The following is a 13,582-nucleotide window of genomic DNA, read 5'->3' as shown; positions in this document are numbered from 1 at the left end:
CTCTTGCTTTGTTTTTGCAGGGGACATACATCATGCCATTGCTGTCCTCTGTGCTGCACGATGAATCTCAATGGGAGAAACCACATAAATTCTATCCAGAACATTTTCTTAATTCTGATGGAGAATTCATAAAGAGAGATGCTTTCATGCCTTTCTCCGCAGGTAACTTTTTTTTACTTTTGTGTATACCTGCATAGTGTGTGCTTAGTCAATGGGATTTTTACATGCCTGGAATGTAGCCTATTGTGCAAAGGTAAGAATCACATCAGTTCCTGTGGCCATTTCTGCCACTAGATCTGCCCACTGTTGGTGAGCCACCCCTGGAATGTTGCTCACCAGGGAATGTGGCCCTCAGGCTGAGAAAGGTTTCCCACCCCTGGTTTTCAGCATTGCAGGATGGCTCGTATTGGGAGTTCTTAATTCTTTTAAGATGGGCACTGTGAGCTGTTATTTCATCTCTGCATTTCCATCTGCTTTTAAGTATTTGGGATGTTATTAAAGGTAAAGGTCCAGTCGTGGCCGACTCTGGGGTTGCGGCGCTCATCTCGCTTTATTGGCCGAGGGAGCTGGTGTACAGCTTCCGGGTCATGTGGAGTGATACCAGAGTGATACCTATTTATCTACTTGCACTTTGATGTGCTTTCGAACTGTTAGGTTGGCAGGAAGAGGGACCGAGCAACGGGAGCTCACCCCGTCGCGGGGATTCATACCGCCAACCTTCTGATCGGCAAGTCCTAGGCTCTGTGGTTTAACCCACAGCACCACCCACGTCCCTTGGGATGTTATTAAGCAACTGCTAAACCCAGTTTCTCTGCTGCCTATGTTTCCATACAGGTCGGAGAGCATGTTTAGGTGAGACTCTTGCCAAAATGGAGCTCTTCCTCTTCTTCACAAGTCTCCTGCAGAAATTCACCTTCCAGCTACCCCCTGGAACATCTCAGGAAGACCTGGACCTTACTCCTGCTATTGGGCTTACAACATCGCCCATGCCCCACCAGCTCTGCGCTCTGCCACGTTTCTAAGACTCACAAGTTCCTGGCTTGCTTAGCCTACCTGTGCGTGCAATGCAAGCCTTTCTTAAAACACCCCTGTTCAACAAGGGTATTTGGGTTGAATAGCCTACAGGTAGAATTGATCTGTGCTTTGTCACAAACCTTAAGTGTTCCCCTTTACCTGCCTTAATGCCGAATCCCGTGAAACTAGCATTGGAGCATCTCTTACTTAAAATCTGGCACTGAGTTCTTATGACACTTCAGGCATAGAGATCAACCAACAAAGCTGGTTCATTTATTCCCATGTTAACATTTACCTTCAAAGATCTTGAAGCATCATATTCCCAAGTAGATGTGCTGAGAATTGTGACCAAGACGAAAAAGGGTCTGGAAACCAAGCCTTATGAGGAATGGTAGAGGAAGTTGGGTATGTTAACATCTGTGGCTGCAGTGTATTCTGATTCTGAAATGTATTTGTTGATGTCAGGCAATGGCTTTGTTTCCTCCGGGTTCTTTAAAAAATCTGTCATAATAGATCTGGCAACTGGGTTTGCTTCTGGAATCTCCATGCTGCCAATTAGTTCTGTGACTTTCTGCTTCTGGCTTAGAATAAAACAACCATCTTCCATCTTCTCTCTGAATCTGAATGAACTTTCTCTGAGAGTCTGGGTAGCTTAAGGCTACCCTCATCAATGGAATTCTGACTGGTCATATGAAAAATAAAAATGGCAAAGATATGTCAAAATCAAAATCAAAACTTAAATCTCCACAAGAGGAAAAACTCTATACCTTCTCTGCCTAGCTTCTGCTCTGAAAGGGAAGAGGGCGCTAATCCCTTTCACAACAGAGAGAAGGGAAGTCACCATGGTCTCAGCAGGAAATAGAAAAAATGTCTGGTTTGAATCTCTCTTCTCTCTTAAGAAAATCCAGCCACACCCACTATAATACTTTGATTTTTGTCTTCACTGGGCCCCATAACCTTTGTAGGAATGGATTTAGGCACTATAAGAGGATGTACAGTTTAGTTATTATCCTTCCTTGCTCATATTGTTGCATGTCATATGCTCTAATGTATACAAAGATATAACCCAATGCCACCATGTTAAACAGTTTCAAGATGAAGATGAATAGAAATTATGCTAAAAAGAAAAATATGTGAGTGTTTCAATGGGTGAAAGTTCAGGAAATACTGGACACTTTCAAACTAAATGCTGTCATACCTAATTGAAGTTAAATAATTTCATCTGCAAATGATTTCACAATGCTGCTCTCTACTGATAATCCTGAGTCATGAGTTCGCCGTGTTCAAGAGCATTGTAATCTGTTCTGGAAAGCATTCGTTTGTGGAAGTAAGCACCACTCACTTGAGTAAACATTAAACTGAAAGGCATATCATCCGATGTACAGCTTTGAATAGTTGTGGAGAAGAAAAAAATCGGAGGGATTGTTTAATGGTTCGCTAGAGACATTACGTAACATAATATATGGGTGGCTCATTGTAGTTGGTAAACACTGTTGTTGACCAAACTGCTCTGTAGCTTTCTTGTTTTCGTAGAAGTCTTTTAGACCGTGTCGGCCTTTGGGTTGCCAGGTTTTTATCTGGAGGTTTCTGCTTTTTTTCTGTTTGGCTCCAGAGGCCTCCAGGCCTGGTGTAGTGGTTAAGAGCAGTAGACTCGCAATCTGGGGAACCGGGTTTGCATCTCCACTCCTCCACATGCAGTTGCTGGGTGACCTTGGGCCAGTCACACTTCTTTGAAGTCTCTCAGCCCCACTCACCTCACAGAGTGTTTGTTCTGGGGGAGGAAGGGAAAGGAGATTGTTAGCCGCTTTGAGTCTCCTTCGGCTAATGATAAAGCGGGATATCAAATCCAAACTGTTCTTCTTCTTCTTCTCAGCTATCGTTGGGATGCTCCCAGTCCCAGCGAGGTCGAGGCCACTGGGAGGGGGCTTGGGGCTCTTCACGGCCTCCTCGGTTGTCACGTTGGGCACCCCTGGTTACCCCCCAATCATGGTGGCAGCAGTGGCCGGGTTGGCAGTGCAAGCACCATCCAGGCAGCGCCATTAGTGCTTGCGGTCCTCAGAAGCTCCGTGCTGCTTTGGCGCTTGCCTTCTTGCCTCGCCGGAAGTCCATACTGGTGCACTTTGTAACATTCATCCCTTAATGCAGTTCAATGATCACTCCGAAGAATTTCACAATGCTGCCCTTTACTCCCATTATAATAGATTGATTTTATAGCTAATCCTGAATGACAGGTCTGCAGCCAGATTCAAGAGAGCTTGAATTTGTTCTGGAAAGGATTAGTTTGTGGAAGTGGGCAGTTCCCCCTTGAGTAAACATTAAACTGAAAAGCAAAACATCCAATATACAGCTTTGAATAATTGTGGAGAAGAAGAAGAAAAAATCAGAGGGACAAAGCAGGACACTTTCCATTTTACTGGGTGGTTTAATGATTAGCTCGAGACAGTACCTAGCATAATATATAAGCTGCTCACTGCAGTTGCAAGACATTGTCCTTGACCAAACTACCCTGTAGCTTTCATTATAACCACTGAATAGTTGTGGAGAAGAAAAAAATCGGAGGGATGGTTTAATGATTCGCTAGAGACATAATATAACATTATATATGGGCTGCTCCTTGCAGTTGGTAGACACAGTTGTTGACCGAATTGCACTGTGGCTTTCATTAAAACCACTACCCCAAAAACATTGCTTGCTGAAACAAAATGGATTGGATGGAGCCGATTCCAGCGTTGTTCCTCTTTATCCTTATGGTTTCCTTTGTTTTGAAACTGGGCGCTTTCTGGAAAAAGAGCTCCCAAAACTTTCCACCAGGACCGAGGCCTTTACCTCTCATTGGGAATCTCCACATCATGGATCTCCAGAGGCCTTACAGAACCATGTTAAAGGTAAAGCTTCCAGTTCTTCCCATGGCAAGTCTAAAGGATACTGGGGCAGCCCAGTCAGCAGAGCGGGGTATTATTATTATTATTATTATTATTATTATTATTATTATTAATAATAATAATAATAATACATTTTGTTCTTTTACAGCCTATAAATCTCACCTTCCCTTTGTGTGCTACAGAACCTTCTCTTACCTTTCCCAATAAATAGTCACAGGACCTAGTTGTAATTTATACCTGGTAATTTGAACAAGGTGTCTGGGGGTGTCTGGTGTCGAATCCCGTTTGACTCTGCCTCCATTTTCAAGGATGTAAAAGTGCTGGTACAAACCTTGCCTAGCCCAGCCTCCTCCTTCAGCCTATCTATCTAAACTAGATTTGAGAGGTGCCATTAAAGGTATAATCACTTTTATCCTTAAAGGTAAAGGGACCCCTGACCATAAGGTCCAGTAGTGGCCGACTCTGGGGTTGCGGCGCTCATCTCGCTTTATCGGCCGAGGGAGCCAGCATACAGCTTCCGGGTCATGTGGCCAGCATGACTAAGCCACTTCTGGTGAACCAGAGCAGCGCATGGAAACGCCATTTACCTTCCCGCCGGAGCGGTACCTATTTATCTACTTGCACTTTGACGTGCTTTTGAACTCCTAGGTTGGCAGCAGCAGGGACCGAGCAACGGGAGCTCACTCCATCGCAGGGATTCGAACCACTGACCTTCTGATCGGCAAGTCCTAGGCTCTGTGGTTTAACGCACAGCACCACCCACGTTATCCTTACAACTGCCTATTTTTTTCTGGTTTTCTGAGTATTCCTAGCAAATGTTTGTGCTGCCACAACTGAATAATAATAATTTAATAATAATTTATTATTTATACTCCGCCCATCTGGCTGGGTTTCCCTGGCCAATTTGGGCGACTCTCAACAGATTAATAACACGATAAAACATTAAACATTAAAACTTACCTAAAAACTACTGCTGTCAGTAGTTTTATAAAAGTCAGATCGTTGTTTATTTCCTTGACATCTGATGGGAGGGCGTTCCAAAGGTGGGGCGCCACTACCAAGAAGGCCCTCTGCCGGGTCCCTGAAACCTCACTTCATGCAGTGAGTGAACCGCCAGAAGGCCCTCGAAGCTGGTCCTCAGTGTCTGGGCTGAACGATGGGGTGGAGACTCTCCTTCAGGTATACTGGGCCGACACCATGTAGGTCTTTAAAGGTCAGCACCAACACTTTGAATTGTGCTTGGAAACGTACTCGGGGCCAACAGTGGCATAGCAAGGTCAGGTGATACCCAGTGTGGGTTTATTGTCACACACACCCCACACACACACACCTTGAAATATATACAGTGGAACCTGGTGGCACTGTGGGTTAAACCACAGAGCCTAGGACTTGCTGATCAGAAGGTCGGCAGTTCGAATCCCCACGACGGGGTGAGCTCCTGCTGCTCGGTCCCTGCTCCTGCCAACCTAGCAGTTTGAAAGCACGTTAAAGTGCAAGTAGATAAATAGCTACCACTCCGGTGGGAAGGTAAACGGCATTTCCGTGTGCTGCTCTGGTTCACCAGAAGTGGCTTAGTCATGCTGGTCACATGACCCGGAAGTTGTACACCAGCTTCCTTGGCCAATAAAGCAAGATGAGCGCCGCAACCCCAGAGTTGGTCACAACTGAACCTAATGGTCAGGGGTCCCTTTACCTTTACCTTTACCGTGGGTTAAGAACTTAATTCGTTTGAATACCTGACGGCCAGGAATGATAAACAAGCGATATTAATGTTTGTAGATGCGGAAAAGGCCTTTGATAATATATCTTGGGAATTTATGATAAAGAATATTGATTTAATGGGCATTGGACAATTGTTTATAAAAGGTATAAAAGCTATATATTCTGGTCAAAAAGCAAAATTAATAGTAAATAATATAATAACTGGAAATATTGAAATTATTGAAATATTGAAATATTGAACGGTTCAAGACAAGGGTGTCTGCTCTCACCACTATTATTCATATCGGCACTGTAAGTCTTTCTAAGGACAATAAGAGAAAATGAGAAAATAAAAGGAATTTCAGTTGGCCGGAAAGAACATAAAGTGAAAGCCTTTGCAGATGACTTGGTACTAACTATAGAAGAACCATTAAATAATGCCAAAGAAGTTATTAAAAAAATAGAACAATTTGGACAAGTAGCAGGTTTTAAATAAAACAAAATCAAGACTAAAATATTAGTTAAAAATATGAAACAAGACTTGGTTGATATATTGCAGGAGGAAATTGGTATAGAAGTAGTCAAAAAAGTTAAGTATTTAGGAATTTGGTTAAACACAATGAACATAGATTTATTTCAAAATAAATCCTCCAGGCGTGCCTGGAGTTGTTCAGCAACCACCCACTCAATCACCTTGCCCAAGAATGGAGGATTTGAGACTGGGTGGTAGTTCACCATATTACCTGGGTCCAAAGATTTATTTTTTAATAAGTGGTTTTATAACCACCACTTTCAGTGGAGCTGGGAAGGCTCCTTAACAGAGGGAAGCATTCACCACCCCACAGAGCTTTTATGAGCCAGGATGGGCAAGGCTGAAGGAGACAGGTGATCAGTTTCACTGTCCAAGCAGCCTGTCCACATCCTCAGAGGTAACACATTGGAATTCCAGAAATCTGGCACTCTCCCGCCCTGGTCCCCCTCCCACGGTGGAGTCTACTGAACTGGGTGAAAAGGCTAAGCTCAGTTCAGTAGATTCTACCATGGGAGCAGGGCCAGGGAGAGAGAGTGCTATCATGCAGCTGTAGCAGCAACTGTTGCTGCTACAGCTATTATTAGCAAATGTCTTGAAGAGCACTGAGGCATAGACAATGCTCTTTTACTTTATCATTATGTTATTTGGATTCTGTTTTGCATGGTGATACAAAAGGGAATTCATTCCACAAAATTACTATTCTTAAGTCATATGTTTTCAGCTCGGTCCAAGGCACAATGACATGGAAGTAATTTCTACCAAGTTCAATAGTAGAGATTAAAAAAAAACCTGATACTAGTCTAACAATCAAACTTTGCTACTACTAGATTCTGTGGAATGTATAAAATAACCTTGACTCTTAGGTAAATGTGCAAGCTAATGCAGTCTTGGTTCTGCCAGAGATGATTTACATTAATATATTTTTGGGGTATACCAGAACTCTCTTTCTCACTTTTTCTTCTGTTGAATTCCAGTTGTCAAAGCAATATGGCCCTGTCTTCAGCATCCAAATGGGACCCCGGAAAACTGTGGTGTTGACAGGATATGAGACAGTAAAGGAGGCTCTGGTTAATCACGCGGACGCATTTGCTGACAGGCCCATCGTTCCAATGTTTCAAGAGCTTGCACAAGGCTTAGGTGAGGCACTTCCCTTTCTATTGGAATTGGTAATTGTCAGGGGCTCAGGAGCAGAGGGACAGGAGAGGGAGGAATTAGAGACCGAGGGGGAGGAATCCGAGGGGGAAGTGAGCGATGAGAGCCGCCCGAGGTCTCTAAGTCTCTCCAGCGAATCGGAGGATTCACAGAAAGGGGCTCCCGTGGTCAGAGCTAGGGGGTTGCCAGAGGAAACACCTCAGGAAGGAGGGGCCAGAGGGGACTCAGAGAGCAGCAGCTGGAAATCGGGACCAGCTTCCCCACCGGAGAGCAGTAAGGGGGAGGAGTCCCAGGCATCGGCATCAGGCAGCCTTCCGTCAGCGGAAGGACATGAGTCAGGGTTAGCCACGCCTGCATCAGAGAGCGAGGAAACGGTCAAAAGGAAGGTCGGAGGCAGCGTGCGCGCGCCAAGTTCAAATGTACAAGAGGGTGGCGCAATGAGCAGCCCGGATAGGGAGCCAGGTCCTAAAGCCCGCCGAAGAGAGGGGGAAGAGTCCGAGGGGTCCGCCTCTGAAGCGTCCAGGAAGGGAGGCACCCCGGGGGGTAGTAGGACCCAGAGGCGGAAGGAGAGACGGAGAAGGTGGAGTAAGGCTAGAGTCTTAAGCTGGTGTACAGGGGGCGGAGACTCAGACGGAGCTTCGCCGGTCTAGTGTCTAGACGTAGAGACGCACGCTAGGGTTTGAAAATGGATAATGTACTTTAATAAAGACTTTTGTATATTACCGCTGGCTAGCGTTGGTCCTCTGTGAGCTGGGACCTGGAGGCAGTCTCTGACAGTAAGCTCCGTCTCACAAATTTCATCAGTTTTCTTCACCGAAGGAGTCGCTGCGTGAGTAGACGCAGCGTGGGAAGAAGACTGGTGCCTCGCGAGCTCACAAGAGTCAGGCGAAATGACTACCGAACAGCAAATAGCTGCCTTGCAAAATGCGGTGACACAACTCAACGCGGAGGTAATCGCATCCAGGAAGAGAGAAGACGAAGCGGCTGCTGCCTGCAGAGATCTCCAAGCCAGGTTGGAAGTGCTTGCGAAGCAGGGGCAACCGGGACCCAGATCCGAGGGGATTGGGTTGGGGAAGAGAGGAGGTAGCCTTGTATCTCAGTTCGATGGGAATTTACAGCACTACCCCAATTTCCGAGCAGACGTGCAGTTTGCGCTGAAACTGCTGGAAAAAGACTTTAGAGATGAGCAAGAGAAGGTGGGGTTTATCTTGTCCCATTTGCAAGGGGACGCGAAAGCATGGCTGCGCAATCTGTGGAGAGATAAGGATCCAGCGCTCCGAAGCGCAGATGCATTCATTAAAGCAATGGATTCCTGCTTTTTATCAAACATTGACATGGACATTGCCCGGAAGGACATATTTGGGCTAAGACAAGGGAAAGCCAGCGTAAGGCAGTTTCATTCCCGCTTTTTTGCATTAGTCAACGTCCTGGGTTGGGATAAGGATTCTCCGCCTGTTAGAGACCTCTTTTGGGAGGGGTTGAGCCCGCAGGTCAAGGATGAGATCGCAAGGGGGGAGAGACCCAAAACCACTCAGCAAGTGGTTGAAAGAGCGCTAACGGTGGGTGTGCGGCTGGAAGAACGCCCATGGAGCAAAGAAGAAGGGCGTTGGGGACGCACACCAGCGAGAGGGCCCCCCCCTCTTGCCCAGGGATGTCGCGCGTGCGCAGTCCACGCCTCCACAGGGAGGGGGCGAAGAGCCGATGGAGATTGGCGGTGCTAGGGCTCACTCAGCAACCAGAGCCTTAACACCGGGAGCAGTCAAAACGAAGCCGCCTAGAGGGAACAGGAAGTGCTATATCTGCGACAGTGGACAGCACATGGCGAAAGAGTGTCCCCAGAGGCTCCACAAGCACACTGCAGCTTCATTGACAGTAATGGAAGCAAATCAGCAGAGAGGACCACAGCAGGGAAACGACGGAGTCTGGCTGGAAACGGAGGCACTGGGGCCCAGCCAGACGAGTCAATGAAGAAGTCCCCAGAGATTTTGCAGCCCACAGACCCCCTCCCGCCCAAACCAGTGGTGCAGCTCACCGCATCGCTCCAGCTGCCCAATGGACTCACCTTAGAAGTGCCTATTACGATTGACTCTGGCAGTAATGCGGACTTTATAGGACTGGAGTTTATTCAGCAACACAACATAGCGCTACTGCCAGCCACGCTGCCCCTGAAGGTGGTCACAGTAGATGGCAGGGAACTGCTGGGGGGGCAGGTGGTACAGCAGACTCCACCTATGGTGATGCAAATTGGGAATCACCGGGAAGTCATCAGCTTCAACGTCACCCAATTGTCGGACACGCCCGTAGTTTTGGGCATGAGTTGGCTGCACAGGCACAGCCCAGCATTGGCTTGGTACCAATGCCAACTGACTTTTGGCTCCTCCTACTGTGCGGAACATTGCATCCTACCCAGCCCAGAAGGAGAAGAGGATGACCCGCAGCTACATTTGGGCACGCTGCAAGCAGTGCCTCTCAAGTATGCGGAATTTTTGGAGGTATTCTGTGAGAAGGAGGCGGACAAGCTACCTCCGCACAGACCCTATGACTGCAAGATTGACCTTCTGCCGGGGGCGACGCTGCCAACCGGGAAACTGTATTCCATGTCTGAGGATGAACTGCAGGAACTCAGGGAGTTCATAGATCACAATTTGAAGCGCGGGTTCATCCGGGAGTCGAAAGCGGTGGGAGGCAGCCCAGTATTCTTTGTGAAGAAGCGGGATACGCCCCAAAAAAGACTGGTGGTGGACTATAGAATTTTGAACTCGAAAACCAGGCCCTCGGCCTTCCCCATGCCCAAAATAGACGACCTGCTCGCGACGGTGAGGAAAGGACGCGTTTTTACCAAGTTGGATCTGCGAGGGGCGTACAACCTGATTCGCATGCGGGAGGGCGACGAGTGGAAGACGGCCATGTTCACGCCACTGGGCACCTACGAATACAGAGTTATGCCCTTCGGATTACAAAATGGCTCTCACTGTTTTCAAGCCTTCATGCATCACGTGTTGGCGGGACTCCTTTACAAGAAGTGCGTATGCTTCCTGGACGACATCCTGATATTTTCTGAGTCGCGAGAAGCGCACGAGAGGGATGTCAGGGAAGTTCTGCAGAGACTGAAGGAGCACAGGCTGTACGCCAAGCTGGAGAAGTGCCAGTTCGACATGACGGAGGTGGATTTCCTAGGCTACAAACTGTCGGACAAGGGGCTCGCCATGGACAGCGCCAAGGTTCGCTCAGTATTGGACTGGAAAAGCCCGCGCAATCGGAAGGAAGTCCAGCGGTTTGTCGGCTTTGCCAACTTTTACCGCAAGTTCATCAAGGGGTTCGCTATGCAGACGGCGGCCATCACCGACACGCTCAGCTCCAAGAAGAAGAAATTCATCTGGACGGAGCAAGCGGAGCAGTCCTTTCAGAAACTCAAGCGCCTCTTCGCGTCCGAAGAGCAGCTGCTGCATGTGAATCCCAGCAGACCGATGAGGGTGGAGACTGACGCCTCAGACAGAGCAGTGGGAGCCGTCCTGTTGCAACAAGACCAGCAGGGGGACTGGAGGCCGTGCGCCTTCTACTCGAGGAAGCTCAGCAAGTCGGAGCAGAATTACACCATCTGGGACAGGGAGTTGCTAGCCATCCATGCAGCGTTCAAGGCATGGCGGCACTTCCTTATCGGAGCCAGACACACAGTGCAGGTCCGCACGGACCACAAGAATCTAGAGTACTGGCGCACGGCGAGGTTCCTGAACCAGAGGCACATTAGATGGGCGGAGTTCTTCGCGGACTTCGACTTCAAGATAGAGTACATCCCGGGCGACAACAACGTAATGGCGGATGCATTGTCCAGAAAGCCGCAATACCTCGAGGAAGCGGCACCGTCGGCGGCCAAGCACATTTTCGCACGGGAAGCGTGGGCATGCGCTTCGGCAACCGTGGACCTGGACGCCGTACGTCAAGCGCTGCAGGAGGACCCCTTCGCACGGACCAAGATGGAGGAGGTGCACAAGGGCACGGCGACGGACGACGAGTTCCAGATAAGAGACGGGTTACTCATCCACAAGGGAGCGCTCTACGTGCCGGGAGACGACCTCCGCGCAAGGGTAATGCAGCAGCTACACGACGCTCCCACCGCCGGGCACTTTGGCAAAGAAAAGACGGTAGAATTAGTGGCCAGAGACTTTTGGTGGCCCAAGATGCGGGGGGAAGTAGCGGATTACGTCTCGAGATGCGACACCTGCCAGAGGGCAAAGTCAGTTCACAAACCGCCGGCGGGACTGCTGGAACCGCTGCAGACACCATCGGAACCGTGGGAGAGGGTGGCCCTGGACTTTGTCACGGACCTGCCCAGTTCGAGGGGAAAGACAGCAGTGCTAGTGGTGGTGGACATGTTTACCAAAATGGCACACTTCATTCCGTGTGCGAAGGTGGCCACGGCGGAACAGACCGCCAAACTGTTCATAGACCACGTGTTTAAAGTCCACGGTCTGCCACGGTCTATTCTCTCCGACAGGGGGCGACAGTTCATCTCGAACTTCTGGCAGAAGCTGATGGGCATCCTGAACGTCAAGATCAACCTAGCGTCGGCGAGACACCCACAGACCAACGGGCAAGCGGAGAGGGTCAACGCCATCATGCAGCAGTACCTGAGATGTTACGCCAATCAGCAGCCTACGACATGGGTAGACTACCTGCCCCTCGCAGAGTTCGCTTACAACAATACGAAGCACGTGTCGACAGGGCTGACGCCGTTCTTCGCCAACAACGGGAGGCATCCCAGAACCTTCCCGGGTTTAGAGAGAGTGGGGGAGGGGGAGCCACAGGCAGCGGAAGCCTTAGCGTCGGAGTTGCAGGAAGTCCACGAACAGCTCAGGAGGCAGTTAGAACTAGCAAAGCACGCATACAAGCTGCAGGCTGACAGACACAGAAGAGTTGGGGAAGACATACAGGTGGGAGACTGGGTCTGGTTAGCAGCGCAAGCAGTGCCGACCAGATCGTTAGCGAAGAAGAAGCTAGGGCATAAGCAGCTAGGGCCTTACCAAGTCCAGGCACAGGTCAATCCAGTGGCCTTCCGGTTGGCACTTCCGGAGGGTTCCAGAATGCATCCGGTGTTCCATAGATCAGTGCTCACGCCCTACAAAGCACCTCATAGATTTCAGGAGCCAGGCACAGCGCCAGACCCGCTAAGAGAAGGGCCCAGAAAGGGAGGGTTGCCAAGAGGGGGGCGCATCAACGAGGTCACAGAGATTTTAGACTCGAGATGGGGGGGAGAGGGAGTAGAATATCTCCTAGCCAGAGAGGGTACCCCGGCCAGTGCCAACAGTTGGATGCCGGACTATGCCTTGGAGGAGCCTCTGCTCAAGGAAGAATTTCATGCCCTCTTCCCACACAGGCCCATGCCAGCCGAGTATTTCGACGACTGGCTCTTCACACCCACACTTTCAGCCAGCATGTTCCAGGGGTTCGCCTCGGACGAGGAACCGGCACCAGACACATGCTCCCCGGAGGGCTCACCCTCGGGGTCTGCCTCAGACCGCTCTTATTGGTGGGACGATCGACCAGAGGAGCAGTGGCTCAGGAAGTGGCTGGGGGGTCCTTGGCAGACATCACCCTCAGAGGGGAACGGGGGCGAGGCGGACATGGACGTGTGGGGGGAGGACGTGGGGTTCGAACACGAAGGCAGAGACATGGAAGCAGAGGAGATCGACGTCAACGAGTGCACGGAGAACGAGCCGGACCTAGCCGGTTTGATGTACAACACGGGGGACGAAATGTATCCGGCACTCACCCCCGCTACGACGGAGCACCCAGTACCCACACCGGAAGGAGGGGAGGGGGGAAGGGGGGGCTTCGAGGGGGGGATGGATGTCAGGGGCTCAGGAGCAGAGGGACAGGAGAGGGAGGAATTAGAGACCGAGGGGGAGGAATCCGAGGGGGAAGTGAGCGATGAGAGCCGCCCGAGGTCTCTCTCCAGCGAATCGGAGGATTCACAGAAAGGGGCTCCCGTGGTCAGAGCTAGGGGGTTGCCAGAGGAAACACCTCAGGAAGGAGGGGCCAGAGGGGACTCAGAGAGCAGCAGCTGGAAATCGGGACCAGCTTCCCCACCGGAGAGCAGTAGGGGGGAGGAGTCCCAGGCATCGGCATCAGGCAGCCTTCCGTCAGCGGAAGGACATGAGTCAGGGTTAGCCACGCCTGCATCAGAGAGCGAGGAAACGGTCAAAAGGAAGGTCGGAGGCAGCGCGCGCGCGCCAAGTTCAAATGTACAAGAGGGTGGCGCAATGAGCAGCCCGGATAGGGAGTCAGGTCCTAAAGCCCGCCG

The 13,582-nt window shown here is 49.9% G+C and overlaps 1 protein-coding gene across 5 annotated transcripts in view; it reads left to right on the top strand.

The window, feature by feature from the left end:
• Positions 1-13,582, top strand: part of LOC114593537 (cytochrome P450 2K6-like) — a 39,663-nt gene that overhangs the window by 13,939 nt on the left and 12,142 nt on the right. The window contains exons 8-9 of one of the 5 annotated variants that reach the window (XM_077926545.1): positions 21-162; positions 835-2,098. In XM_077926545.1, coding sequence (XP_077782671.1) covers positions 21-162; positions 835-1,022 — 330 coding nt within the window. In that variant the 3' untranslated portion in view covers positions 1,023-2,098. Of the gene's footprint in view, positions 1-20; positions 163-834; positions 2,099-3,517; positions 3,900-7,103; positions 7,267-13,582 lie in introns of those variants that run through there. The other 4 variants (XM_028721962.2, XM_028721963.2, XM_077926544.1 and 1 more) reach the window with 4 other exon arrangements.

The sequence above is a fragment of the Podarcis muralis genome, chromosome 3 (genome assembly GCF_964188315.1).
Source record: "Podarcis muralis chromosome 3, rPodMur119.hap1.1, whole genome shotgun sequence".
Taxonomy (NCBI): domain Eukaryota; kingdom Metazoa; phylum Chordata; class Lepidosauria; order Squamata; family Lacertidae; genus Podarcis; species Podarcis muralis.
This window is presented reverse-complemented; position numbering and strand designations above follow the sequence as displayed.